Here is a 27,269-nt window from a genome sequence, read left to right on the forward strand (position 1 = left end):
AAAGGCTTCAATGAAACCCAATCCCCCTCTCCCCCTCTCCCCACCGCAAAGCCCACTGTGTTAGCACTGCTCTGGCTTTTGGTGCTTTTCTGTTACCAGAGCCACCTGTTAAAAGAAAAATGCCCCTGGCTGGGAAGAGCCTGCCGGCCTTACCAGTTACAACACCTGCCCGGGGCAGTTGGGAGGGAGGGGAAGAGTGAGATTGGGTTTCATTGAAGCCTTTTGTTTGACAGAGGAAGAAGCGAGGACCAGAGAAGGGAAGTGCAGTGTCTGTGGTCACACACCGAGGCAGGCCAGGCCAGCCAGCCTCCTGATTCCACATCTGACCTCAGGGTGGGCTTGACCTGGGTGGGAAGGGGCCCTGTGAGCTGGAAGAAGCTTGTCCGTCTGCCCTGTTGTCCTAGGGGGTGCCCCCTGGGCCAGGGAAGGGTAGGACTGTGGCCTGGTTTTGGACAAGGGAGAAGAGTAAGCCAGGGCGGCCAAGGTGAGGTTCAAGCCTACATTCACCCACAGTGTTGGGACCAGGCTCACCCACACTCCTTAGGGTTCTGAGGCTCCAGAGCGGCAAGCTGGGGGAAGAGACAGTCTCTGGGGGTCTTGAGTGAGTTGCTTCTCTGTGCCTCGGTTTCCCCATCTGTAAAACGGGAATCATATTTGTATCCACCCTACATGAAATGCCAAGTGCGGGCAGGGGGCAGGCCAACGCCAGCTGCTGTCGATCAGCCTTGTCCCGCTTATTAATCACGTTTAGAGTTTACCAGTGCTGACTCAGCACCCACATGCAGGATGAACGCAGTGTGCCGTGGTGGTTATGACCTCCCGCTTTAGAGTCAGACAGCCTCCTGGTGTGGCACTCATTAGACTGTGCCCTAGGGCAAGTTCCTTAATCTCTCTGAGCCTCAGACTTCTCGCTTAGAAAATGGGGGTAACCGTGCTAAGTTCCTAGAGGCTGCTGCCCAACAGGACGTCCCCCTGGCTGAGGACACGCCTTGCCTTGTATGAAGCCCCTGGGGAAGCTCACAGAGGCAGCAGAGAGCTTGGTTGGGCCCTGAGTCAGCAGGAGGCACTGAGGGACTGCTGGGCCCCTTCTGCTCTGTACCTCGGAGCTATAGGAGCCCAGATGCGGCTGAGCCCAGAGGACTTGCCTGGAGGACGTGTGACTGAAACAATGTCAGACCTGGAGCTGCTCTGTCTCCTGGCTTCACCCCAAAAGTCAGCTGAGAGGCTGTGGTGGCATGAGGGCACTGACCTCCGGTTCTGCCCAGCTCCATGCCAAGAGCAGTGCTAAGAGGGGAAGTGGGCACCTGTGGCTCATCCAGGTTCTGACTGCAGTGCCTGGGTTCTGGGGGGTCAAGCAACCCTGGCTACTCTGCCCCATCTGGGTTCTCTGCCAGGCCCAAGGGGGTAGGTCAGCCCTTCCTTGCTGCAGGGAGAGGACACAGCACTGCTGACATGGGACACGGAGAGGAGAAAACAATCACTTAGTCATTCAACACTTACTGAGCACTTCTTGCTAGGCAGGGCACTGTCCTAGGCCCTGAGGGCACAGCGTGATAGCACAAAGTCACCGCTTTAAAGAAACTAAGAGCTGGGGACAGGGGCATGGTAAGTAAGGAAACTGAGAAAGTCAGTGGGATGAAAACAAAATGGGTGTGTTTGCAGGGGGTCTGGGGAGAAGCAGTGTGATTCAGGTGTGCCTTGAAGGTAGACAGCCCCTCCAGTTGTGAGCGGGAGTCAGATGTGGGAGTGTCTGGTCCTGGAGTCCAAGACCTGGGTCCCCGTCCTGGCTCTGCCACTGACACCTTGGGGGACCTTGGCGAGTGCATGCACCTCCCTGGGCCTTACCGGCCTGCCTAGCGTCTCCCGAGAGCAAGGACTCGGCATGTTTCCCCACGTCCCCACAGAGCCTGGCACCTGAAGGGGGCTTAGGAAATATTTTGTGGCGAGTGGGGATGCTTCCTGTTTAGACCTGGAGGATTTCCTGCAGTTCTGTCAGATTCGCTGTGAGTCAGGCCCATGGAGAGCGAATGCAGGGGAGGAGGGTGCTGAGTTCTCCTCCTGAGTGGTCAGGAGGCCGGGTGTAGGTCTGGTGCAAGCGCCAGGGAGGTCGTGTGGCAGCGCGCAGGACTTGGGTTAGAGGTGGAGGGACTTGGCTTCTAACCCAGCTCTGCCACTGTCGGCCTGGGTAACCCTGGGCAGGTCACGGAATTCCTCTGAGCTCAGCTTGGCAAGTCAATTCCCCATCTGCAACATGGAGCTGGTGTGTCCCTTGCCCAGGGGTGGAGACCAAATGAAATAAAGGGTCTGAAACCAGTAAACAGCTATTTTTATTGCTGGATTATTTACCTCTGAGGCTAGGCCTGCCGAGCAAGAAGAGCAGGAGCTCAAGGTTCAAACCTGGGTACAAATCCTAACTCCACCACTGCCTCTGTGTCCTTGGATACTTTTCTGAGCCTCAGTTTCCTCATGTGTAAAATGGGAGTGAAGTCCCCACCTCACTGGTTGTAAGAATGAAATAAGATGATGCATGTAGAACATAAGAGATATTCAGTAAGTTGGAGGCCACTGCTGCTACTTCTTTTCTCTGCATGGGTCCAGCAGAGCAGGGTCCCCATCCACCTCTGAGCTGACAGATTTCTCCATGGGTAGTCTCAGTTTTCCAGAAAGTTCAGTGGGAGGCCTGCCTGAGCTTGGACCGCCTGTGGAGGCAGCTCCTGGCCTCTGTTCCTCCCCTGAAACGTGTCTGGGCAGCTTCCCAGGAGGCCCTGAGGAGGGCTGGGACCTGTAGGGCACGGTGGGCAAGTGGCAGGCTCTGCTTTCCCTCCCGCCAGGCAGTCTAGTCTCCCGCAGCCCAGGGGCTTTCTGAGGCCTCCTTCCCTCTCACTGCTCAGCTCAGGCTCCCTGAGCACTTGCTGCGTCTGGTGCTGCAGCAAGTCTTCCCAGTGGTGGCTCATCTCCCACCTGGACCACTGTGTCAGCTCTCTGTCCTCTGTTCTGACTTCTCTTCAGCCTGCTTTCCACACAGCAACCAGAGAAAGCTTTTAAAAGGTGACTCCCCTGTGCAAAACCCTTCAGGGGATCGCCCTTTACTGTGAGATCTCCCTGCCCTCCACCCCCTTAACTTTCTCTCCGGCCTCATCTCTCACCACCTGATTCCGACACTTAGTGCCTGCATGTCCCTCCGCCTGTTCGCTCTCCTTCCTGTTCCTTCCCCCTGGCTGATTCCTCCTCTATTTTCTTCTCACAGGGACCCTTCCCCCCAGCTTCTCAGTAACCATTTGTTGCCTCTTCCAGCTTCTGGTGGCCGCAGGTGTCCGTTGGCTTGTGGCCGCGTTACTCTCATCTGCTGCTGTGGTCCCAGGGCTGCTTCCTCTTGCGTGTGTCTCTCAAAACTCTCTACCTCCCTTATAAGGAGAAAGAGGACTGGGTGTAGGGCCCATCCAGATAAATCCAGGAAAAACTCCTCCTCTCAAGGTTTGTAATCCCACCTTTGCCCTCTGTGGAAGTATATGTTCTGGGGGTTAGGATGTGGACCTCTTTTGGGGGACTTCCGTTCAGCCCTCTGCACTGACCCTGGTGAGGGGGTGACTCCTCCCTCTCGAAGTCTGATCGCCTTTTGCCTTTCTGTGCACCACACACTCCTGGTTTCCCTTCCGTCTCTCTGGCAGCTCTTCTCCAGGCTCACCCTCTTCTCTAAGCCACTGGGTGCTGGTGCTCGTCCGGCCTTTGTCCCATGCTCTTTCCTCGACGTTCCCTTCAGGGTGAGCTCATTCATAATCACAGCCTCAGTCATCTATATTCCCACTCATATTTCCAGCCTGGACCTCCGAGAGCTCCAGACCTGCACAGCCACTGGGTCCGTCCACGCGCAGTTGGAGGTCACAGGGGTGTCCCGACTTCACATAAGTGAGATCACACTAACCGTACTTCTCTCCCTGTGCCCTACCCCTCCTCTCCCCCTCAGCACTTGGTCCTCTTCCTGGGCTCTCTGTCTCAGAGCGTGGGAATCGCTACCCACCCAGGCCCAACCTGAAGCATCATCCTTGACATGGCTTCCTGTCCTCCTGCTTTGCCGTATCTGCCTTGCCACCCTGGTCCGGGGCACCATCATCGCTCATAAACGTCACAAGACCACTCTAACTGGTCTTTCTATGCTTTGTCCTTTTCAGCTTCAAACCCTGTCACGGCTTCTCTGTTGCTCTCAGGTTGGAACCCAGTCCTCCTTGTGCCCCTGCAGCCTCTCCAGCTCCACAACCGCTCGCCTCTCTGAACCCATTTCAGTTCCTCTCGTCCACCACATCCTCTCCCACTGCATGGCCTTCGCACATGCTGTTCCCTCTGCCTAGATGCTCTTCCAGCCTTCCTGCTCACCCCTGCCTTTGCCTACTTGGCTCCTCTTCATTCTTCAGCTATTAGCTTAAGCGCTGCTTTCTCTGGGAAGCCATCGTTGGCCCCCTAGCTGGGCGAGTTCTTTTGTTTGTTACCTCTTTGGTAGGTCTATGTTTGTCCCTCCCAGGAGTTGTCTTGGCTTGTGATATTACATTTACCAACGTGCCATTTACTTAATGTCTCTCTCCCTTGCTGGACTGTAAGCCTCACGGGAGCAGGACTCTGTCACTTTAGTTTATCTCTCCATCCCCAGTGCACCCAGCAGGGCCTCAACTATTTGGTGAATGAGGGATTCTTAGTTATGCTTATTATGCTAAATGCTGTTGCTATGTGCTGAGTCCTGATCTAAGCACGCTACGTGCGGTCACGTGGTTAAGTCTCACGAAGCCCTGGGAGGAAGGCATGTCATGTCCCCCCCCCCCCCCCCCCCCCCGCCGGACAGATGAGAGCACCGAGACACTGAAAGCAAAGTAACTTTCTCCAGGTCACCCAGCAAGTGAGTGGAGGAGCTGGGATTGCAGCTCTAACCACAGCACTACCCCATCTCTCTGGCTGGATCCTCGCCATGGCCCTGTGAAGGTTAAAGATAAGAAAACAGAGGCTCAGAAAGGTGGGGTCACCTGTCCAAGGTCAAACAGCTGGTTGGCAGTTCCCTGCACTGGAAGCACTTTCTGAGAACCCGATAAACTTTTGGCTGAGTGGGCATTGAATTCATTTCATCAGGGAATCCAGCAGCTCCCTGGAGGCAGGGTCTGTGACAGAGCTGGTCCTTTGCTGCTGAGTGACTTGCGGAGAGATGTGATTACTTGGATGTCCTCCTGATAGGGAGGCTTGGCGGCCCGTCTCTGCTGGCCTCCCATGGGCCCCAGGCCGGATTTCCCCCACAGGAGGCAGCTCTGTGGGTGCTTCCAGGATGCCCTGGGGCCAGTGGCTCCCTGGCTACTCCCTCTCCAGCCAAGGCAGCCACTTTCCTGTCCAGGCTCGCAAGTTCCAGAGAAGGCCCCACCCTGATAGAGATGTTTATTAAAATTTTTCTGGCTCTCTGCCTGGCTGGGGAAGAGTTTCTTCCACGACCTGGAACAGGGAGATGACAGCTGCTTTCCCAGTTTCCCAGCACCTGCTGTGCTTCTCTTAACAGCCTGCGGAAAGCACGCTGGCTGAGAGGCAGGGGCTGTCTTCCTGTGGGCCGACTCGCCCACCTACGCTGTCTTTTTCTTTTTTAACATCTTTATTGGAGTATAATTGCTTTACAACGTTGTGTTAGTTTCTGCTGTATAACAAAGTGAATCGGCTATATACACACATATATCCCCATATCCCCTCCCTCTTGCATCTTCCTCCCGCCCTCCTTATCCCACCCCTCTATGACCTCCCTGTGCTATGCGGCTGCTTCCCACTAGCTATCTGTTTTACATTTGGTAGTGTATATATGTCCATGCCACTGTCTCACTTTGTCCCAGCTTACCCTTCCCCCTCCCCGTGTCCTCAAGTCCATTCTCTACATCAGCGTATTTATTCCTGTCCTGCCCCTAGGTTCTTCAGAACTTTTTTTTTTTTAGATTCCATATATATGTGTTAGCATATATTTGTTTTTCTCTTTCTGACTTATTTCACTCTGTATGACAGACTCTAGATCCATCCACCTCACTACAAATAACTCAGTTTTGTTTCTTTTTATGGCTGAGTAATATTCCATTGTATATATGTGCCACATCTTCTTTATCCATTCATCTGTTGATGGACACTTAGGTTGCTTCCATGTCCTGGCTATTGTAAATAGAGCTGCAATGAACATTGTGGTACATGACTCTTTTTGAATTATGGTTTTCTCAGGGTATATGCCCAGTAGTGAGATTGCTGGGTCGTATGATAGTTCTATTTTTAGTTTTTTAAGGAACCTCCATACTGTTCTCCATAGTGGCTGTATCAATTTACATTCCTACCAACAGTGCAAGAGGGTTCCATTTTCTTCACACCCTCTCCAGCATTTACTGTTTCTAGATTTTTTGATGATGGCCATTCTGACTGGTGTGAGGTGATAACTCATTGTAGTTTTGATTTGCATTTCTCTGATGATTAGTGATGTTGAGCATTCTTTCATGTGTTTGTTGGCAGTCTGTATATCTTCTTTGGAGAAATGTCTGTTTAGGTCTTCTGCCCATTTTTGGATTGGGTTGTTTATTTTCTTGATATTGAGCTGCATGAGCTGTTTGTATATTTTGGAGATTAATCCTTTGTCAGTTGCTTCATTTGCAAATATTTTCTCCCATTCTGAGGGTTGTCTTTTCATCTTGTTTATGGTTTCCTTTGCTGTGCAAAGGATTTTAAGATTCATTAGGTCTCGTTTGTTTATTTTTGTTTTTATTTCCATTACTCTAGGAGGTGGGTCAAAAAGGATCTTGCTGTGATATATGTCATAGAGTGTCCTGCCTATATTTTCCTCTAAGAGTTTGATAGTTTCTGGCCTTACATTTAGGTCTTTAATCCATTCTGAGCTTATTTTTGTGTATGGTGTTAGTGACTGATCTAATCTCATACTTTTACACGTACCTGCCCAGTTTTCCCAGCACCACTTATTGAAGAGGCTGTCCTTTCTCCACTGTACATTCCTGCCTCCTTTATCAAAGATAAGGTGACCATATGTGCATGGGTTTATCTCTGGGCTTTCTATCCTGTTCCATTGATCTATATTTCTGTTTTTGTGCCAGTACCATACTGTCTTGATTACTGTAGCATTGCAGTATAGTCTGAAGTCAGGGAGCCTGATTCCTCCAGCTCCGTTTTTCTTTCTCAAGATTGCTTTGGCTATTCAGGGTCTTTTGTGTTTCCATACAAATTGTGAAATTTTTTGTTCTAGTTCTGTGAAAAATGCCATTGGTAGTTTGATAGGGATTGCATTGAATCTGTAGATTGCTTTGGGTAGTATAGTCATTTTCACAATGTTGATTCTTCCAGTCCAAGAACACGGTATATCTCTCCATCTGTTTGTATCATCTTTAATTTCTTTCATCAGTGTCTTATAGTTTTCTGCATGCAGGTCTTTTGCCTCCTTAGGTAGGTCTATTCCTAGGTATTTTATTCTTTTTGTTGCAATGGTAAATGGGAGTGTTTCCTTAATTTCTCTTTCAGATTTTTCATCATTATACACTGTCTTTTTAAATCCTTAAACTCTTCTTGGACAGGGAGGCAATCTTTGCAGCTGTTTTCAGTTGAGGAAACTGAGGCTCAGAGAGATCAAGTGTCTTGTCTAAGATCACACAGCCAGAGAAGAGGCAGAGCTGGGCATCCAGCCTGATGGGCTCTCCCCAAAGTCCTTGCTAAACTCTTGGCCTTGTGTATGGAGTATTGTCCATGGGGCTGAGCATATAGGAGAGGATCACCAAGATGGCCAAGTATCTGGTGCCCTTTCTGGAGTCCTAGAAGGATCTTATTGTCAAATATTGATTCCTGATAAGCTATGTTTCATTTTCAGTAACACATGCTTTTGAAAATGGAGACTGATTTTTGAAATATGTTGTAGGTATTCACTAGTCCAGAAGGTCTGTGGCCAATCCTTTTTGTTAGAGCTGGATCTTGTTTGGTGAGTTGGCCGAGAGTGGGATCTGCCTGCATGGTGGCTGAGGCTCTGTCGCTCCTCCGGGCCCATGGCTGGCCTCGTGTTAAAGAGCACCAGCTTCAGAATTGGGCTTGGGTTAGAATTCCGGTTCGGCCACTTAGCAGCTGTGGTTAAGAACAAAGGCACTGGGTTGGGTTCCTGTTTCCATCACTTAGAGCTGTGTGGTCTTGGACAAGTTACTTAACCTCTCTGAACCTCAGTGTTCTCCACTGTGAAAGAGGCAGAGATGATAATTAAACCCACCCCACAGACAAGGATGAAACAGGATAATGCGTGTGAACAGTTTAGTGAAGTGTATGTGGTGACTAACGGTTATCACAGTTAGTGTTAACAATGACCCTCTGTAAGGTCCTTCAGGCATTCATGGGTGTTTGTTTTTCTCTCCTTTTCCTCTGCCCCCTTGCAGGTAGAACTGCACGTCCATCTGGATGGAGCCATCAAGCCTGAAACCATCTTATATTATGGCAGGTAAGTCCAGAGATAAGAGGCCTTCTTCCCTAGGAACTTTGACCCAGACGCCTCTGGAGAATTCCAGGGTTGCTGCTTCTTCCTGTATCCCTGTGGAATCAAGCCAGCCCCCAGCCTAGAAAAAGGTTGGTCTGTGGGGCACAGAGACCCACAGCCCAAGGCTTCTGCCTTCTGTGCCTCTGACTTTTATCTTCCTGCTGCCAGGTGAGCCAGGGGAAGCTTATCCCACTTTATAGACACGGACACAGACACCAAAAGAGACACACACACACGCACACACACACACACACTTCCCAGGGCTGAACCAGTCACTGTTTCTTTGACTCAGCCGAGAGCCTGTGGCCGGTGATGCACCCGCATAGGACGCTGCTACCATTTGCTGAGCATCTCCCAGGGCTGGGCTGGGCTGAGCTTTCTCCTGAGTCAGCGAATTTAATCCCTCCACACTTGGAGGAGGAGAGCATTGCCATCCCCATGTCACTGAGAAGAGAGCAGGCTCAGAGAAGTGACGGCAGTTGCCCAAGGCCACAGAACAAATAGAGTCAAGAGTTGACCTTGGGCCATCTGACCCTCCAAGATTTTCCTACTCACGATGGTAACCTGTTGGGAGCCGCGGAGAAGTGGTGCCCCCTCTCTGGGCCCAAATCTCTGCATCTTCCAAAGGAGAACGTACCTCTTGCCTCTGCTCTCGTGGATGCTGGTGGGCCGAAGGGCCCCCAGCATCCCCGGTGAGGGAGGTCCGCCCTCCCTCCCCACATTTCAAGGGCTCGTGATATCCCCTCTCTGGGGTCTAGCACTTAAAAGCAAGGACTTCAAGGGCCAGTGGATCTGGATTCAAATCTGGACACACTGTTTCCTTGCTGTGGCCTCAGCCTCTGTAGGTTGAAAGTAAGAACAGGACCTTCTCCAGAGCTGACCTGGGAGATGGGGTCCCTCCCGCCCCCTACCTCTCCCTGTTCCTCATGGGTTTGTTCTATGCTCATTTTGTTTGGAGTGGGAGGTCTCTGCCTCTCCTCACTGCTTTGAGCAGTTCAGCTCTGGATCCAAATTTGAACCCTCTGTTTCATAAGCCTGAACCCCCTCACTTATCCAGACACCCACTCCTTAGGAGAGAACTGATGATCCTTGGGCGTTTGCCCCGACACTTAAAAGTGTCTCTTGCGGGCTTCCCTGGTGGCGCAGTGGTTGAGAGTCCGCCTGCTGATGCAGGGGATACGGGTTCGTGCCCCGGTCCGGGAAGATCCCACATGCCGCGGAGCGGCTGGGCCCGTGAGCCGTGGCCGCTGAGCCTGCGCGTCCGGAGCCTGTGCTCCGCGACGGGAGAGGCCACAACAGTGAGAGGCCCGCGTACCGCAAAAAAAAAAAAAAAAAAAAGTGTCTCTTCCAATTCCCTGAGAGGGTTCTGGCAAGAACACGCTTCTCCTTCTTGTTGCACTTTTTTCTGCCCTAGGAAGCTGTTGTTGATTTAATTTTTATTTAACTTATCATGTAAGTATATTAGCCTTTACTGCATGGCAAGCACTGCTTTAAATGTTGTACCTGGATTGACTTACTGGAATCTGGTGACAACTTGTGAGATAGGTATATTATTGGCCCTGTCTTACCGACGAGGGAACTGAGCCAGGATAGGGGAAGTAAGTTATCTCGTAAACACAGGTGTGACTCCGGGTCCATACCCCTGACCATTGCCCCTGCCAGCTGGAGGTTTAGGTAAAGTATTGCACAAAAAACACTTAGCTGAGGGCGAGCAGGCTACATGCTCCATAAATGTCACTTAACGATAATATTATTAATTGGAACCTATGGCTCTGACTCACTGGGGTTAAGCCCCTTGGATTATCTCTGCCTGTCCTTTGCCCATGTCAAGTGCCAGTTATTGATGCAGGGACCTTAATGAGGCCATTAGGGTGGGTTAACCGGGCACCAGGATGGGGTCTAATCGCAGGTGCTCATTAAAGGGTCACATAGCGCTCATTAGCGGAGCAAGAAGGTGAGAGTGTCCAGGGCGGGGTAGAGGGAGGAGGAAAAGGAAAAGCCCTTGTGGGGCAACTGGTCGGATTTTCTGTTTCCCACAACCATTTGGCATCTTGGGAACTGTCTAGGCACCTCCATGGGCCCTAGAGAGGTGGGTGCGGGTTTGATCCAGCTGGAGTTTGATCTTGAGGTCAGCGGGCAGGGGGACCGGGGAGTTGGTCAGACTGGGATATGGACAGAACACGCTGGAGGACTCCCAGCTGTGAGTGAGCTGGGCTGAGAGGGGGAAGGAGGGCAGCATCTGGCCCGTGGCCCCTCCTTCACCCTGGCCAAATCCAGTAGCCTCTTTTCTGCCCCTGTGACTTGGGCCTCAGTTGACTGTGTTCTCACCTGTTTCTTTTTTTAATTTATTTATTTATCTATTCATTTATTTTGGGCTGTGTTGGGTCTTCATTGCTGCATGCGGGCTTTCTCTAGTTGCAGTGAGCGGGGGCTACTTTTCGTTGTGATGCGCGGGCTTCTCGTTGCAGTGGCTTCTCGTTGCCGAGCACGGGCTCTAGGCGTGCGGGCTTCAGTAGTGGCACGTGGGCTCATTAGTTGTGTCTCGCGGGCTCTAGAACGCAGGCTCAGTAGTTGTGGTGCACGGGCTTAGTTGCTCCGCGGCATGTGGGATCTTCCCGGACCAGGGCTCGAACCCATGTCCCCTGCATTGGCAGGCGGTTTCTTAACCACTGTGCCACCAGGGAAGCCCTCACCTGTTTCATTTTCTTCTTCTTCTTCTTTTTTTTTGGCTGCACCACACAGCTTGTGGGACCCTAGTTCCCTGACCAGGGATTGAACCCCAGCCCTCGGCAGTGAGAGCACAGAGTCCTAACCACTGGACCACCAGGGAATTCCCTCACCTGTTTCTTCTTCTTCCATCTTCTCTCCGGGGGCTTAACTTCTTTCTCAATCTCCTTCCTGACCCTGCCAGCTCTTCTCCAAAGCACATTCTGAGTCTGGCCACTGTCTCCTCCCTGCCACCATCCTGGTCTGAGCCATTGGACTATTGCAGTGGCCTCCTGACCAGTCTCCAGGTGTCCACCCTGGCCTCCCCCATCTACTGTCCCCACAGTACTGTAGTCAGAACAGTCATCTCAAAACATAGAGTGATCAGATCACTTCCTTTCTCAAACCCTCCTGCCGTGCTCAGGGTCAAAGCCAAAGCCTACACACGTTCCTTGAAGTCCTACAAAGCCTGTGTTAACCTCTCTTTTCAAACATGCCAGATCTTGTAAACAGAGAGTTTGGGTAATTTGCTCAAGGTCACACAGCCTTTATTTTTTTTAAAAATTTAAAATTTTATTTATTTTTGGCTGCCTTGAGTCTTCGTTGCTGTGCACAGGCTTTCTCTAGTTGCGTCGAGCTGGGGCAACTCTTTGTTGTGGTGCATGGGCTTCTCATTTCGGTGGCTTCTCTTGTTGTGGAGCATGGGCTGTAGGCATGTGGGCTCAGTAGTTGTGGCACGTGGGCTCAGTAGTTGTGGCATGCGGGCTCTAGAGCGCAGGCTCAGTAGTTGTGGCGCACGGGCTTAGTTGCTCCGCGGCATGTGGGATCTTCCCAGACCAGGTGTCAAACCCGTGTCCCCTGCATCGGCAGGCGGATTCTCAACCATTGCGCCACTAGGGGAGTCCCACACAGCCTTTAAATAAGAGCTGGGATTTAAACCCAGGCCATTGGGCTTCAGAGTCTGCCATCTTTCCCTGGACACACAAATAGCCTCATTTGTTCCTCCCTGTACCTTGAAAACAAAATACCATCTGTGTTTTACTGACAAGGATATGGAGGTCCTCAAGGGGACAGCTCCTGCCCAGGGTGATCTCGTACCTACAGGAGGAGGATGGACTTTGAACTCCACACTGGGCTCTCAGTGTGTCACCCAGCGTGGAGGGCAGAGGACTGAGCAGCACCCGGGGCATGGCCATGGCTATGGGGAAACAGGACCATCTAAGAGCTGAGCTTGGCCCTGGGTGGAGGGAGCCTTGGCTGCGTTTAGTGGCTGTGGGTGGCAGGGGACCTAGGAACAACTCCTTCCTGCCTCAACCTTGGGTCCTATACAGGATCTTTACAGCTCAGTCTGAGTAGCTTCCGGAGGCCCGGTCCCCTGTGAGGTGCTGGATCGTCCCCTAGGGGACCGCTGTGGCAGCTCTGGCTTCTGCCCTGTTTCCCTGTCTGTTCCCCACACCACAGCCAGGAGGAGCTCTTTAAAAAGTACATCTTTTCATGTCACTCCCCTGCTTAGAATCCTTCAGTGGCTTCCGGTGCTTTCAGGATAAGGTCCCAGCTCCTGCGAAGCCCCCGTTTGGCAGTGGACTCATCTACCACTGACCCTGCTCTGAACTGTAGCCTCCCTGCCCTGGAATCCCTCGCTGCTTCTGCCTGGGGCTCTCGGCAGGGCTCTGACCCCGCCTGCCTGGATCTCTCCGCCTGCTCCCTCAGGGGAAAAGGACAGTCTAAATCTTCTGCTTAAATGTCACCCCCTCCGAAAGGCCTTCCCAGGCCACTCTATCTGTGGGGTAAAAAGATCTCTCTTGGGTGGCTGTTGAGGAGAGAGGCTGGAGAAGAGACTAGTTGGAGAAATATTTAAGAAGAAATTATTAGGACTTGGGGACCGGCTATTGATGGGTAAGGGAGATGGAGTCTGGGGGAGCCCCCTGTCTCTGGTTCAGGCAGCTGGATGGATGGAGGAGCCGTATTAGGAAATGTGGAGCCTGGGAGGGGGAGGGGTTTGGGGGGAGGGGAAAGGGGACGATCAGACACACAGGTCTGCCTTGGTCACGGCTATCCATCCAGTGCCCAGCACATCGTGGGCCCTCAGATGCTGATGTGCAGAGGGAGAGGACTGAAAGCTCTGGATCTCTGGATCGGTCCAGGGGACCTGGGGCAAATGTGGCCGTTGTGCTTGGGAATATGGGGGTCGGAGCCTTAGCCACACCTCCTCTGCCTTCCACCCACCAGCTCCCAGAAAGATATCCAAAATATAGTATCTAACAACTGGTACGGGCTCTGCAGAGGCTACGGTGACTGGGGATGGCCTCATGAGGGTGACCTTGGGGCAGACTGACCAGCAGGGGAAGGCCCAAGGGCGCTGAGCCCCTGACCTCGGTGCTAGGACTGCACCCGGGGCTTCATCTTCCCCAGGGACGTCTCGCAGGGATGGGAGTCTGACTGGCAAACTGGGCAACAGGGTGACCCCGTGGTGATACCCACTGGTCACTCATAGGTTTTGGGGTCATGCAGAAGGGGACGAAGGCATATTTAGGAGGTTTAGGGAACAGGTATTTATGTAGGGAAATATTTTAATAACAAGCTATTAAAGGACTTCAACACTTGGGTTGAATTTCCATTTCTTTGGCAATGTCCTCCCTTCTATCTTCTGTTCTTGCTTTGTGGATAACTGGAGGCTGAACCTCCTGGTTTAATCACATAATTTTCTTAATCATTTGCTCCTTTTTGTTTTTTTTTTGCGGTACGCGGGCCTCTCACTGTTGTGGCCTCTCCCCTTGCGGAGCACAGGCTCCGGACGCGCAGGCTCAGCGGCCATGGCTCACGGGCCCAGCCGCTCCGCGGCACGTGGGATCTTCCCAGACCGGGGCACGAACCCGTGTCTCCTGTATCGGCAGGCGAACTCTCAACCACTGCGCCACCAGGGAAGCCCCCATTTGCTCCTATTTTTTATCTTGTCTTTTGTTCTACCTGCTGGAGGATTTTCTCAACTTTATTTTCCATTCCTTTTATTACAGCCTGATGGGCGTGGCCACATTCTTCCAAATCTTCAAGAGCTCTTTCTTACTTTCTGAATGTCCTGTTTTTAAAAAGGGATGCTCTTGTTTCAAGGATGTAACATCGTCTCCTCTCTTTGAGGCTATTCATTTTGGGTTTTTAAGTTTTCTGTTCTCTGCATTTCTCTGTATCTGTAGAGTGCCTTTGGTCTTTTGTCCCTCGTGGTAGAAGCATTTCTTGACAGGTGTCCTCGGCCTGTCCCTTTTATCTTAAAGGTGGGAAAACTGAGGCCAGGGGTGACCCATGAGTTGGGGCAGAGCCAGGAGGAGTAGAGGAGGCTGGAGCATGAGAAGCGGGGAAGGCAGCCCAGCCTTGCACCCTGCTGGTCCTGGCTGGGGGGAGGTGGAGATGCCAGTGGAGAGGAGGAGGCCCCAGACCAGAAGGGCCGTTCTCCGCCAGCCCTTACCGAGTGGTTGCCGTGGCCCAGCCGTGTGTGGGAGGCTGTGGTCAGGGAGGGGAGAGTGCTGGCAGGGTGGATGGCTGGGCTGGCTTCCCTCTCCCAGCACAGTGGGCCAGGCCAGCCTCCCTGGTGTGCTGGCCAGAGGGAGGGTGGCGGGGGGAAGTCTGGCGCCTGCTCCTGTCCCAGGCACTGTGTGCTGCAGTTCTTGCCCTGATAACCCCTGACCTGGCACGCGACCAGCCGGCTCTACCAAGCGCTTGCCCTGGCACCTTCCCTGTCCCCAGGCACCAGGGGGCGTGTGTGTGTTCATGTGCACTTTAAATGGACTTTAACCCCAGTTGTCCCCCTTGAGATTTGCTGGCTGGTCATGGCCTTGGGGACAGAAGATCCTAGAAGGATTCAGGTCCTGGTTCTATATGCCCTGGGCCTCAGTTTTCCCATCTGTCCAATGAGAGGGGTCAGATGCCCCCCCCCACCCCCCGCAAGGAGTTGGTAAGGTCCTGCCCAGGGTTGTCCATCACCCTCATTGTTTTGTCCCCAGGAAGCGGGGCATCACCCTCCCTGCCGACACACCAGAGGAGCTGCAGGACATCATCGGCATGGACAAGCCGCTCAGCCTCCCGGGCTTCCTGGCCAAGTTCGCCTACTACATGCCCGCCATCGCGTAAGTCTTCCCACCCGCCCTGAACCTTGGGCGGCATCGGTCCCTGTGCCCACATCGGGCTGCCTGCACACCTCAGCCTGTGGGGTGGGAGAAGGCGCTGTATAACCCTGCTCTGCCTCTCACCATTGTGTGCACTCCTGCGAATCTCTCCATGCATTTGGGCCTCGGTTTTCCCTTCTGGAAAATGGGTATGATGGCCGAACCTCCTTCAACTTCTATAGGAAAGTCACAGAATGTGGGGGTTAAGAACATAGATCCTAGTATCAGATTCTTTCAAGAAATAACTTCGACGCTGGGCAAATTTGCCCTCTCTGGGCCTCAGTTCCCTTATCTAGACAATGGGGCTTATGACCCTCTCTACCTCCTAGGGCTGGGGTTTGGAATGGACACAGCACTGTCCTCAGCAAGCCTCCTCTTACTAGGAGGACAATTGCTACCTGTATCGACAGCTAGGCACTGCTGTTTTTATGTTACTTTTCATTCCTTCCATTTTTTGATAGCAGAATATCTTAGATATAGAAGAATATAATGTGTGTACAGTTCACAGAACTATTCTCTTCGTAGCTGTCCACAGTCCTGTGAGCTAGACACACTCCTCATTTGCAGAGGAGGAAATGAAGGCTCAGGAAAGTGAAGGAACTTGCCCAGGACCACACAGCTGGCAAGGGGTGAAGCCCAGATTCTCGTCCTGATGTCGCCTTGAGCCTCCTGGCACGAGGCAGAGTTTCCCAAGGCAGGCGAGAATGGGGCCTTGGCGGTCAGTGCTGCCAGAGCTCAGGAGGGGGAAGATGTAGAGGGGGCTGGAGGAGTCAGGGAAGGCTGCCTGGAGGAGAAAGTGTGGACTGGGCCTTGGGAGAGAAAGGCTGTGATATTGTCCAGAGGGCTGGACCTGAGGAACAGTCTGGAGGATGGGTTGTTGGAGGACGAGTGAGGAAGGTGTGTGAGGTCGGTGGAGGCCTTTGGCTGGGTAAGTGGCAGGACAGGAATGAGGAGTCCTGGGGAAGGAAGACGTATGCCAAGGCTGCTGGCTGCTTTCTGGAAGCTTCTGGGCTCTGCCTGGAAGGCATCGACTGCCCCCATCCTTGGCCTGGGTCAGCAGATGGTCTGGCATACATGCTGCCTCTCCCCCGGACGAGGAGCGTCTCCCACGCCACTGCCCAGGTGGCTCCTGTCTCTGGGCCACAAGACAGAAGAGGACCAGCTTCCTGAAGGCTTAAGCCACTTTTGATTTGCATTTCGTTGGTCAGTAGTGACGTCAGGCACCATTTCACGGGCCTGTTGGCCATTTGTATGTCTTTTGAGAAATGTCTATTCAGGTCCTTTGCCTACTTTTTATCAATTTTTGTTGTTTGTTTTGCTACTGAATCATAGGAGTTCCTTCCACATCTTGGGTGTTAGCCCCTTATCAGACGTGTGGTTTGCAAATATTTTCTCCCATTGGTAGGTTGCCTGTCACTCTGTTGATGGTTTCCTTTGCTGTGTAGAAGCTCTTTAGTTGGTGCAGTCCCCCTTGTCTATTTCGGCTTTTTGTTGCCTGCGTGTGTCCTTTTCTCCTATTTCTCCTCCCTGCTGGCCTACACCTGTCACTCAACAAATATTTCAGTGGCTGCAATGTCCTAGGCTGAGGGATCGTAGCCGACGAGACAGAGGGAGGGGTCCTTGTCTCATGGAGACTACGTTCTAGTTGGGGAGGTGAAAGCCAGCTAATAAAGAAACCACGTGATCTGTGATGTCGAGTGGTGAGAAGGGCCATGGAGAAAACTGAAGCCCAGGGGAAGAGGTGAAAAAGGGTGAGGAGATGTTTTAAAATGAGGTGGTCAGGGCTTCCCTGGTGGCGCAGTGGTTGAGAGTCCACCTGCCGATGCAGGGGACACGGGTTTGTGCCCCGGTCCGGGAGGATTCCACATGCCGCGGAGTGGCTGGGCCCGTGGGCAATGGCCGCTGGGCCTGCGCGGCTGGAGCCTGTGCTCCGCAACGGGAGAGGCCACAACAGTGAGAGGCCCGCGTACTGCCAAAAAAAAAATAAATAAATAAAAAATAAATTAAAAAAATAAGGTGGTCAGGGAAGGCTTCCCCGAGGAGGTGAGGCTGGAGGCGGGCTCTGAATGCAGGGAGGAGGGAGCATAGGGTGATCTGGGTGAAGAGCCTGCAGGCTGGGGTGCTGCAAACACGAAGGCCCTGACGTGGGAACAAGCTTGGTTGTTCGCTGGACAGAAAGAAGACCCTGGAGGAGTCATGGAAGGAGCGGGAGGCTGGCAAGGGCCCAGATTACGCAGGCCTTGTGGGGGGTTGGGAGGTGGGGTTGAGACTTACTCTATGAGGTGGGAGGCCATTAGGGTTCAGAGTGGAGGAGTGATGTTGATTTCCTTTTTTTTTTTTTGCCCACGCTGCACAGCTTGTGGGATTTTAGTGCCCCGACCAGGGATTGAACCCGGGCCCTGAGCAGTGAGAGCGTGAAGTCCTAACCACTGGACTGCCAGGGAATTCCCTCTTTGATTTCCATTTTTAAAAGACTGAGCTAGCTGCTCTACAGGGGCAAGCGTGGAGACCAGGAGGCCAGTTAGAGAGGTGAGGTGGTTAGAACCAGGGCGGAGGGGGCGAGAACTGGCATCGAGTTTGGAAGCAGAGCTGACAGGACGTGCTGTGCTTCTAGGATTTTCCCCAGCAGACGCCCGGGGCTTTGGGCTGGGTGATGAGAGATTGGGGGGGCCACACATGGGTTTGATCTGCTATGGGCAGGGGACAGCTTTGTTATTCCTGGAGCTCCCAAGGGCCTTGGGGCAGTTTGTCCCCAGCCACTCTCTTCCCTTCCCAGGGGCTGCCGGGAGGCCATCAAAAGGACTGCCTACGAGTTTGTGGAGATGAAGGCCAAGGAGGGCGTGGTGTACGTGGAGGTGCGCTACAGCCCGCACCTGCTGGCCAACTCCAAAGTGGAGCCGATCCCCTGGAACCAGGCTGAGTGAGTGACCGTCTGGAGGGCTGTGCTGGTGCTGTGGCAGGGTGGCCTGACCCAAGACCGCGAGGGGCAGCCTGGGAGGCCGTGGCCCAGGCAAGACTTCGGTCTGGCTCCCTGAACTGGCCCACAGCTCATCCAGTGACTCTTAGGGGTCCTATCCTAACCCTGCAACCAAAGTGAGTTTGGCCCACTCCTGCCCCTCTGCCTGGACCCCAGGGATGTCTAAGCGGTACCACTCAACCACCTTGCTCCCTTCTAGCCATGACTCTGATACTTGTGGACAAGTGGGAATCACAACAGGTGAGCTTAGCTTAGCAGTGCTCTCCATCTTGGTGGGAGGAGGGCTGTGTCTGACAAGCCCCCTAACTGGGACAGTCTTCGCAGGTCTGGAAGCGTCCAGGCAGTTCCAAGGAAGCTGGAAGGGGGTGCGCTAGGGCTTGGGGCTATCTCCCTCGTCCTTTCCTCAGAGGCAGTGGATTAGTGGGGCTGAGGGCTTCTCCTGGAAGACCCCTCTTCCTCCTCTTTCTCTCCTCCTTTCCTTCCCCTCTTTACTCCCCCGCCTCCCCTCCCTCCTCTGTCCCAGTCCCAGGGCTGTCCTTTAGGTCTGTCTTTGCCTCAGGCCCACCCCTACTCTTCTCTGCACACAGAGGGGACCTCACCCCGGATGAGGTGGTGTGTCTAGTGAACCAGGGCCTGCAAGACGGAGAGCGAGACTTCGGGGTGAAGGTGCGGTCCATCCTGTGCTGCATGCGCCACCAGCCCAGTGAGTGTGACCTTGGCCCTGTCCCTGGCTGCCCATCTGATGCCACCACAACCTCCTGGCCGGGCACAGGGGCCATACCAGTCCCCATGGTCTCTCTTGAGCCCATCAGTTGGACCTCGGGTCTTCCTCCTGGGCAAGCTCGGACCTTCCTGCAACAGAATTTTCTCCCCAGGGAGGCTGAGCCTGGGAGCCACATGACCTGCAGGAGGCTTAAAGTCAAGGGAGGCTGAACGACAGAGAAAAGCCTAAGCCTGGTTCCTGTCAGGCCGCAGTCCTCCCTCGAGACCCTGTGGGCCAGGCCCCCTCCTGTCAGGGCTGTGGAACCTGGGACTAGGTCTCAGCGCCAGGGCCTGAGGGGTCTCCCTGTGACCGACACTGGTCACATCTCCAGGGCTTGTGCTTCCAAGGCAGAGCCCCGCTGTGTGACTCTCTCCAGGTCACATCACCTCTCTGGATCTCAGACGTGCCTTGTCACAGGAGGTGATCATAGTTACCCCATTCTCTGCTCTAAGGAGTAGTGAGCCCACGGTGAGGGGCTAGTGTCAACCTGCAGGGCCTCCCTGTGCAGAGTGGCTTGGGGTATTTTCTCTAATCCTCACAGGGGTCTAGGAGACAGGAGCACCATCGTTTATCCCCATTTGACAGATGAGGAAACTGAGGTAGAGAGAGGCTCAATCAGGAAGGCACAAAGCCCGGAGCAGAACCCAGGGCCATCTGGTTCCAAAGCCTGTGGTCGGTCATTCTTTTTAAAACACTTTACAGTGACCAACGTTAGCAATGTGTTTAGTAACACTAGTGGGAGCTGTTTTAGGTTTAAATGTTAAACTGTGCGGACCTCCATCTCATCTGCCAAGTTGAGGGTGGGCGTGGGGATTGAGAGAGAATTGCTATTTGTCGTTTACCGAGCCCAGGCCCTGACCTCGCTGTCTCACACGTGCGGCCTCGGCAAAGCCTTGCTGTGACCGTGAGCCACAGCACACAGCCCCCCTCTGCGAGGAGAGGATGCTGAGGTCCCGAAGGCCGCGGGGTCAGACCTTTGAAGATGGGACACTGGGCCTTGTGCTGGCCTTGGGTGGGAGGGCTGGGAGGGTCTCTCTCCTCTGTGCTGCTGCCAGAGGCCCGGCGGGCATCTCGCCCACAGGCTGGTCCCCCGAGGTGGTGGAGCTGTGTAAGAAGTACCAGCAGCAGACCGTGGTGGCCATCGACCTGGCCGGAGATGAGACCATCCAAGGCAGCACCCTCTTCCCTGAACATGTGCAGGCCTACGCGGTGGGTCCTGGGGGACGGAGGCAGAGGAGAGGCTGGCTCTGGGGGAACCCTGTGGGGAGCTGGTCTCTATACCAGTAGCAGGAAGGCACACCGACGGGGGATCACGAGGCCTCCTGGGCTCCCAAGTGCATGTGACTGGGTCTAGGAGCTCTAGAAGTTGGGAATCTGGTAGGAAAGAAAAAACCCCACTTGGTGCTGGAGGGTCCTGTGTTGGAGCCTTTCGGCCTAATGATTTGCTGTGTGACCTTGGGCGAGACTGTCTCTTCTCTGGGCCTGTTTCATCTGCTGGGATGACTGGGTTGGAGCAGACGTCTCGAAGCCTCATGCTGTGCTTCCCGTGGAAGGGGTGAAGCATGGGGTGGAGAGTTAGGGGCTCTGGAATCCCTTCCTAGCGGTCTGACCCTGGTCATGATACCTAATTCTCCTGAGTTTCAGTCCCTCCCCGCTCCCTGTAAGATAGGTATTAGAGCAGTTGTGAATATGACGTAAGGTGTCTAAACCATTTCCTACAGTGTCTGACTCGTAATAACTGTCTAATAAAGGAGGGCTACCACTTAAATGATTACAAAACCGAAACCCACCCGACCTCCCTGTCTGGGAGCCAGCCAGGCTGACTCAGCCCCAGAGTAGTGAAGGCAGGGCCTGCGGGGCCGAGCCCCAGGCCACCCCTGACCAAGCCCTCGCCCTTACAGGAGGCCGTGAAGAGCGGCGTCCACCGCACGGTCCACGCCGGGGAGGTGGGCTCGGCCGAGGTGGTGAGAGAGGTGAGTGGCTAGGCAGGCGGTGGGGCCCTTCTCCCCGCTCGCCCCGCAGCCCGTGCTGGGCTCCACACTGCTTGTCAACAGGCCGTGGACGTGCTCAAGACCGAGAGGCTGGGGCACGGCTACCACACTCTGGAGGACCCGGCCCTCTACAACAGGCTGCGGCAGGAAAACATGCACTTCGAGGTGAGGGGCTGGGGAGGGGAGGTCAGGGGAGCGGAGGAGCGCATGGAGGGTCCAGCAGCCGCGGGGAGCGTGGGCCGCGGGCCTTGGAGCTGCTGGGTGGGGGGAGGAAGGCAGGACTGACGGCTCCTGGGACTCGGCTGCGAGGGGGCCGCTGTGACCGGGGCGAGAACGGCGCCGGAGGAGGTGGCGCCAGCTGGCCTGGGGACGGGGGTCAGCGTGGCCCTGGGGGCTTCATGCCAGCCACCCGCCTGCTCTTCCAGGTCTGCCCCTGGTCCAGCTACCTCACCGGCTCCTGGAAGCCAGGCACGGAGCATGCAGTCGTTCGGTGAGGCCGGGTCCCCTGGGCTCCGTTCAGTTTTGTACTAGGAAAGCCAAGGGTGGGAAGGGGATGCAGGGACTGGGCGCTGGTCCCTGCGGGGTCTCCTGGGTGTGAAAGCTCTTCAAATGCTTGGGAAGCGGGCGCTATTGTCCTCGTCTTACAAGTGAGGAAGCCAAAGTCTGGATGTGGTGTAACTTGATCATGAGGCCACCCAGCCTTTGGATAGCACCGCTGGGGGCCCCGTAGCTCATCCAGCTATAGCAGAATGCCCTGCTACCTCAAAGGAAACTTCCCCACTCCAGATTCCACCTCCTAGGAATTAGGAAGATGAGTCTCTCTTGCTCACGTGGTCTCTGCTCCTGGCCCCTCTGGGCATTCCCCCAGCACATCCTGAAGCTTTCCCCAGGAGAGCCTGTCCCGTCCCACCCCACCCCGATGCTGCCCCATAGGCTTACCTAAGAAGCTTTGACCCTTCTTCAGGTTGCCCTGGGACTGAGCCCTGGGCGAGGCCTCAGGAGGGAAAAGCTGACCCAGAAGTTCACTAAGAACTCGGGGTGACCATATTCAGGCCAGCACTGAGGTCTGTCCGCCAAGCTTACGAGAAGGAGAGGAGCTTGGGCTCGCTCACACTCTGATTACAAGGCGGGCCCGAGCTGCTTTAGGAGTGTGGAGTGTGCAGTACCTACAGGACACCCAAGTGGAGGCTCTTGGAGGCATGTGGGCATACAGCCTGTGGGCTGGAGAAAGACTCAGAGTCACCTAGAGATACGGTGGTTGAAGGAGAAGTGATGGCCTCAGCAGACGAAGGAGCACGAGGGCCTAGGATTCTGGTAACTGACTGTACTGCTGAACTGAATGAATAAGCATTTTCAGAACTCTAATGGAAAACTGATGAATTCATAAAAGTGCTAACAAAAGATCAAGGTAAACAAAATTACATGGGACTGAGTGAACTGATGAGGATGATTATAATTTTTGTGATTTTCTGTTTGAATAAAAAAAAAAGAGGGCCTAGGAGAGAATCCAGGACAGTGACATTGAAGGTACAGGCAGGAGGAAAGCCAAGAGTGCGTGTCCAAGAAATCTAGGGAAAAGGTCAACAGTATAAAATTCTGCTCCGCAAGTCGGGTGAGGTTAGAGCTACGAAAAGTCCATTGGATTTAATAAGATGGTGGTCAGGGATTATGCTAAGAACAGTCCCCATGGTGTCTGAAGAGTCAGATCCCAGGGGGGCTGAGGACGGTTGGTGAAGGGGCAGACGACTCGCAGAGTGCGGCTGTGGAGGGCAGGGCCAGAGAGGGGTTAGCTAGAGCGGGCTGTTGCTTTTCTGGCCTCGCCAAGCCGGCCCCTCTCCTGCCTTTGCCTGGCTCTGGCCTGGCTGGATGGCTTTAAGTCTTGAGTTGCTAGTAATGTGGCCTTGGACAAGTCACCCGAGTTCCCTGAACTTGTGTCTTCCTCTGTACAACGAGGAGAACCTCCAGGCCTGTCTAAGGGTGCCGCGCGGTTCAAAGGAGTGTGGATGTCCACGTGCAGAGACTTTACACAGCAGTAATGGGAGGCGCTTCTCCCCCTCCCCCCCACCCCCCTGCATTGTCCAGGTTCAAAAACGACCAGGCTAATTACTCCCTCAACACGGATGACCCACTCATCTTCAAGTCCACCCTGGACACTGATTACCAGATGACCAAACAGGACATGGGCTTCACTGAAGAGGAGTTTAAGAGACTGGTGAGTGGGTGTGTGCCTTGACTCTGGGCCCTGGGAGTGTGTGAGGCCTGCAGGTCCTGTCCAGGGCCCGGAAGCCCTGGAGAATGAGGGGTGAGTCTGCTGCAACAGGCCAGGCCAAGGCAGACCTGGAGTTCGATGCCTTCCACGGAGAAGACATCTTCGGCTGAGATCCTGACCTAGGACTGGGTTTTTTATCCTCTGCTTCGGTCAAGTGCCTTGAAAGACTCTGAAAGCTGTCAACCATCTCCCCAGAAAGGTGTGCTCAGCTATACATTTTGCACACACTTTTCAGGCCACTCAGAGACCCCAGGATGAGCCCTTGATTTCCGTGGTTCTGACATCCCAAGTCTGTCCCTGCAGGACTGTCTCTCTGGCGCCACACATCCCACCCCGTCTCTCAAAGGTTTCTCCAACCTCCCTGCCACATCTGTGTATCACGTCGTGCCACGTTAAGAACCCAGAACCTCACAGTCTCTGCTCTGGCGGGTGCTGCCGCGTGACCTTGGACAAGGCCTCGCCACTCTGAGCTTAATGAATTGCCCATGTTTAATGGACTGTCACTAGATTGCTAAGGACTCCCTCCTATGCTCTCTGGTTTCACACTGTCTGCCGTGCTGGCCCTTCCAGAACATCAATGCGGCAAAGTCCAGTTTCCTCCCAGAAGATGAGAAGAGGGAGCTTCTTGATCTGCTCTATAAAGCCTACGGGATGCCACCTTTGGCCTCTGCAGGTATGTTTCTGATGGAGCTGCTGGGCTGGTGCCCTGCCCTGGCTCCCACCTGTCTTTCCAGGGACTTCTAGCAAGATGCCCTCCCTTCCTCTCCTGGGCAGCACCAGGGATGCGTGATGCCTTCCTGGCTGGTGGTCCTCCCTCACTGCACAGGCTCACTTCCTGCATAATGCTGTGAGGCTGGTCTGAGGAGGAGCCTTTCTCAAGCCCCTCCCAAGGTCTTGGCAACTTGGGGCATCTCCAGGGCTGCCCAAAGCCAAGGGCAGGGAGTTGAGCCCAGGGTGCAGCTAGGTTCTGCTTCCTTCCTTCCTGTGTGGCCTTGACAGAGCCTTTCCTTGCTCTAAGCCTCAGTCTCCCCATCTGTAGAAAGAAGTTCCTCTCTGGCTCTGATGTTCTGTGATTTTTTTTTTTAATGTTCTGGGTACTACAAGTTGCCTCACCTTTCTGCTTCTCTTGGCAAGCAGGGCAGTGTCCCTGAAGACATCGTGGCCACCTCTGAGTCCTCACCCTGTGGATGGAGTCCTCACAACTCCCTTTACTCCTTCCAGGGAGACTATGATTTCCAGAGTCAGCTACTGACGCTCGTGAAGCCCACATGCCTGTTTCTGTACACACGTATACCTCCGCCTGGCCGTGTCTCTCCTCTGATTGTGTGCCCGGGCCAGGATCAGGGCCTGTGGCTGGTTGAATCTGAATCCCTCCCTCCTCTGGTAACCTGTGCTGAAAATCTGGTGCTTAATAAAGAAAACAGCAGCTGGGGTTGTGCAGCACGTGGTGTGGGGCGCTGCGGTCAGAGCGGGCCAACTTGGGTTTGTGGAGAACGGAAGGAGCCCCTGGGGCCCCCAGACGCAGGCAGCCTGCCCAGCAGCAGGGTCCCGAGAGCCTGGTGGGCTCTGTGAATGGGAATGGGGGGCAAAGCGGGGCCCAAAGCCTACTCTCCGTCCAGAAGAAACCAGGCTTCTCTTGAAGGCTTATCTGCTTAAATGCTCCCTGAACTCTTAACCCCCTCCTACTCTAGGTCCTAAGTGGGGAAACCTTCCTTTTGTTTGTTCCCAAAGCTGTGAATTGGGGTGAGAGGGTAAGATGGAAGATGATTCTTCAGATACTGGCCTGAGGTGTGGTGCTGGCCTCTGCGGTACCCCGGCATCTTCTCAGGTCCTTCATTCCGTGGAAGCCTGGGGCAGCAATGGGTCCCAGCTAATCATGGCCTTGGGGGAACAAGGCCCAGCCCCTGCTTTTGCTGTTTAAAGGAGAAATAATCATCTTAAACCTATCACACAAATCATCAGCATTTATTTCCTGGGTCCTAGGTGTCACTTATCTTGGTAGAAAGGGCAAAGAGTTAATCAGAGAGTTTTGAGCACAAGATCCCTTCGCTAAAAATGGATCTGTGAAGCTCCATGAGGGAACCTCAGAGCTGCATAGATGGTCAAAGAGTTTAACTTACAATGGCTTCCAAAATAAAAGGTAAATTGTCAGCTCCCTCCCTCTCTGCTGAGAAAAGGTTTAAAGTTTCTAAAAAGTTTAAAAGTGCTTCTTAAAAAAGGGATAAGAAGGTCCTGACACAGAAGGCTGGCTGGGTTGGAGAAGAGGGGGCAGAGCTAGAATGCGGTCCCTGCCCCAGCTGTTCACCCAGGTGGCAGGACCCAGCCCCCGAGTCCCAGCACCTGCTGAATAAATAACATCCTGTGGTTACAGTGTCTTGAAAGTGTACCCGGGCAAGTGAGGAGGTGGTGGGAGCGTGGAGCCTGGGGGTGTGGGCAGAGGGCCTCCCCAGGGTAGGGGCCACGGGAGCCTCTGGGGCTGCCTTTCAGTCTGGCCTGGCTTGCCTGGAACACATTGCTCAGAGGAAAGGCTGCTGGGCCAGTGCCAGGGCTTCCGTCCACGGTGCGTCACTCTTCCAGCCTCCTCGGGCAAGGTCATGTTCAAGATGAGGTGGTCCCATCGCTGCTCTTGGGCTGGTTGCTACCTTCCTTGTCTGGGGTGCCCACCTCCGCCTGTCCTTCTGCAGAGGAGAGAGAAAGGAGCATATATACAAACGTAATGCATAGAAAGAGATCCAGAGGGGCCCAGCCACAGCAGTAACCGTGGATAAGCCCTGGGAAGCAGGACAGGATTGGGGGGTAGTAGCTAAAGGGAACTTTAGCCTAGTCTGTAACATTTTAATTTCTACAAAGAAAATGTGCATGTGCTGTTACTAGTATAATTAAAGTGAAGAAAAGGCCAGGATCATGGATGGATGCTTGTAGCTGGGGAGGGTCAGGATGTTTGTGTGGGGTGTCTAGAGTCCCAGCATGTGCTCAGCAAACAGTAGTTCTTGTAAGACAGAGAAGGGCATCAGAAGATGCCAGCCCAGGGGAGCACCAGGGGTGGCCTGCAGCAGGGGCTGGGGTGGAGCCCATCGCTGTTTCACTGTGCTGTGTCCCCACCAGGCCACCCCCATCTCCCTCTCTGGCCTCTGTCTTTGCATCCTTAGGCTAAGCCCTTCACGTGACTAGGGAGAAACTACCCTGCGCCCAGACCCTGAGGCTGCAGACAGGCAAGTACTTTCCATGCAGTCATACAGCAGCCTGGAGGTGTGATGAGGGTCATGATACGACTCGGATGAGAAAAACAAGGCTCAGAGAGGTGAACCGAGCTGCCTGAGAGCCAAACAGTGGAGGGAGCAGTGTCCCTTCCACTAACCAGAAGGCTGCCGCCTAAAGGAGCGCCCTCTAGGGTTTGTAAACACCCGTCACTGACACCACCTCACTCTGCCCTGGCAGCGGGCTTCAGAGGTGGGGTTAGTGGGAGTGAGGGGTGCAGGGAGAACTTGGACACCTGTGCCTCAGGTCACCTCCTATCATGGGGCAGGGCCTGTAGCAAAGGCCGGGTCCCAGAGGGTCCTGGCCCACTGGAAGCCTGACAAATGAGACTGCACTTCAGGCAGATTCCCCAGTCTGTGATGCCCTACTTGGTCCGAAGCCTCCCGCCCTGGCGAGCAAGAATATTTTCGTTAAATTCCGCAGTAACTGCCGCTCTGCCATTTCCTTGCTGTGGGACCTCAGGTAATTTATTTAATCTCTCCAAGCCTCTGCTTCCTGATCTATGAAGTGAGGATGATGACATCCCTGCCCCTCTGTGGTCACCTGGCACATGGGACAGCTCAGCCAGGGGCAAGGCTTCTTCTGTGCAGGTCCCAGCTCTCTTCTGGCCCACAGAGAGGTCCCCAAGCATTTTCCTCT

The 27,269-nt window shown here is 54.0% G+C and overlaps 2 protein-coding genes across 25 annotated transcripts in view; one reads left to right on the top strand and one right to left on the bottom strand.

Moving 5' to 3' along the window:
* ADA (adenosine deaminase) overlaps positions 1-24,812 on the top strand; it is a 48,677-nt gene extending 23,865 nt beyond the window's left edge. For 2 of the 10 annotated variants that reach the window (XR_003427048.1, XR_003427046.1), the window contains 11 exons: positions 8,412-8,473; positions 15,211-15,333; positions 18,149-18,292; positions 18,937-19,052; positions 20,194-20,321; positions 21,014-21,085; positions 21,167-21,268; positions 21,529-21,593; positions 23,186-23,315; positions 23,608-24,045; positions 24,594-24,804. Coding sequence is in view for 2 of the 10 variants with exons in the window: in XM_027078236.1 (XP_026934037.1) it covers positions 8,412-8,473; positions 15,211-15,333; positions 18,149-18,292; positions 18,937-19,052; positions 20,194-20,321; positions 21,014-21,085; positions 21,167-21,268; positions 21,529-21,593; positions 23,186-23,315; positions 23,943-24,045; positions 24,510-24,523 (1,059 nt within the window). In the remaining 8 variants the exon portion in view is untranslated. Of the gene's footprint in view, positions 1-3,247; positions 3,475-8,411; positions 8,474-15,210; positions 15,334-15,897; positions 16,067-18,148; positions 18,293-18,936; positions 19,053-20,193; positions 20,322-21,013; positions 21,086-21,166; positions 21,269-21,528; positions 21,594-23,185; positions 23,572-23,607; positions 24,046-24,509 lie in introns of those variants that run through there. The other 8 variants (XR_003427052.1, XR_003427053.1, XR_003427049.1 and 5 more) reach the window with 8 other exon arrangements.
* Positions 24,457-27,269, bottom strand: part of PKIG (cAMP-dependent protein kinase inhibitor gamma) — a 102,277-nt gene continuing 99,464 nt past the window's right edge. For 14 of the 15 annotated variants that reach the window (XM_027078245.1, XM_027078242.1, XM_027078247.1 and 11 more), the window contains one exon: positions 25,319-26,050. In XM_027078245.1, the coding sequence (XP_026934046.1) occupies positions 25,971-26,050 (80 nt within the window). In that variant the 3' untranslated portion in view covers positions 25,319-25,970. Of the gene's footprint in view, positions 25,286-25,318; positions 26,051-27,269 lie in introns of those variants that run through there. The other variant, XR_003427054.1, reaches the window with a different exon arrangement.

This window comes from Aethalodelphis obliquidens, unplaced genomic scaffold, assembly GCF_003676395.1.
Source record: "Aethalodelphis obliquidens isolate GAN/ISIS:26980383/991018 unplaced genomic scaffold, ASM367639v1 scaffold42, whole genome shotgun sequence".
NCBI lineage: Eukaryota > Metazoa > Chordata > Mammalia > Artiodactyla > Delphinidae > Aethalodelphis > Aethalodelphis obliquidens.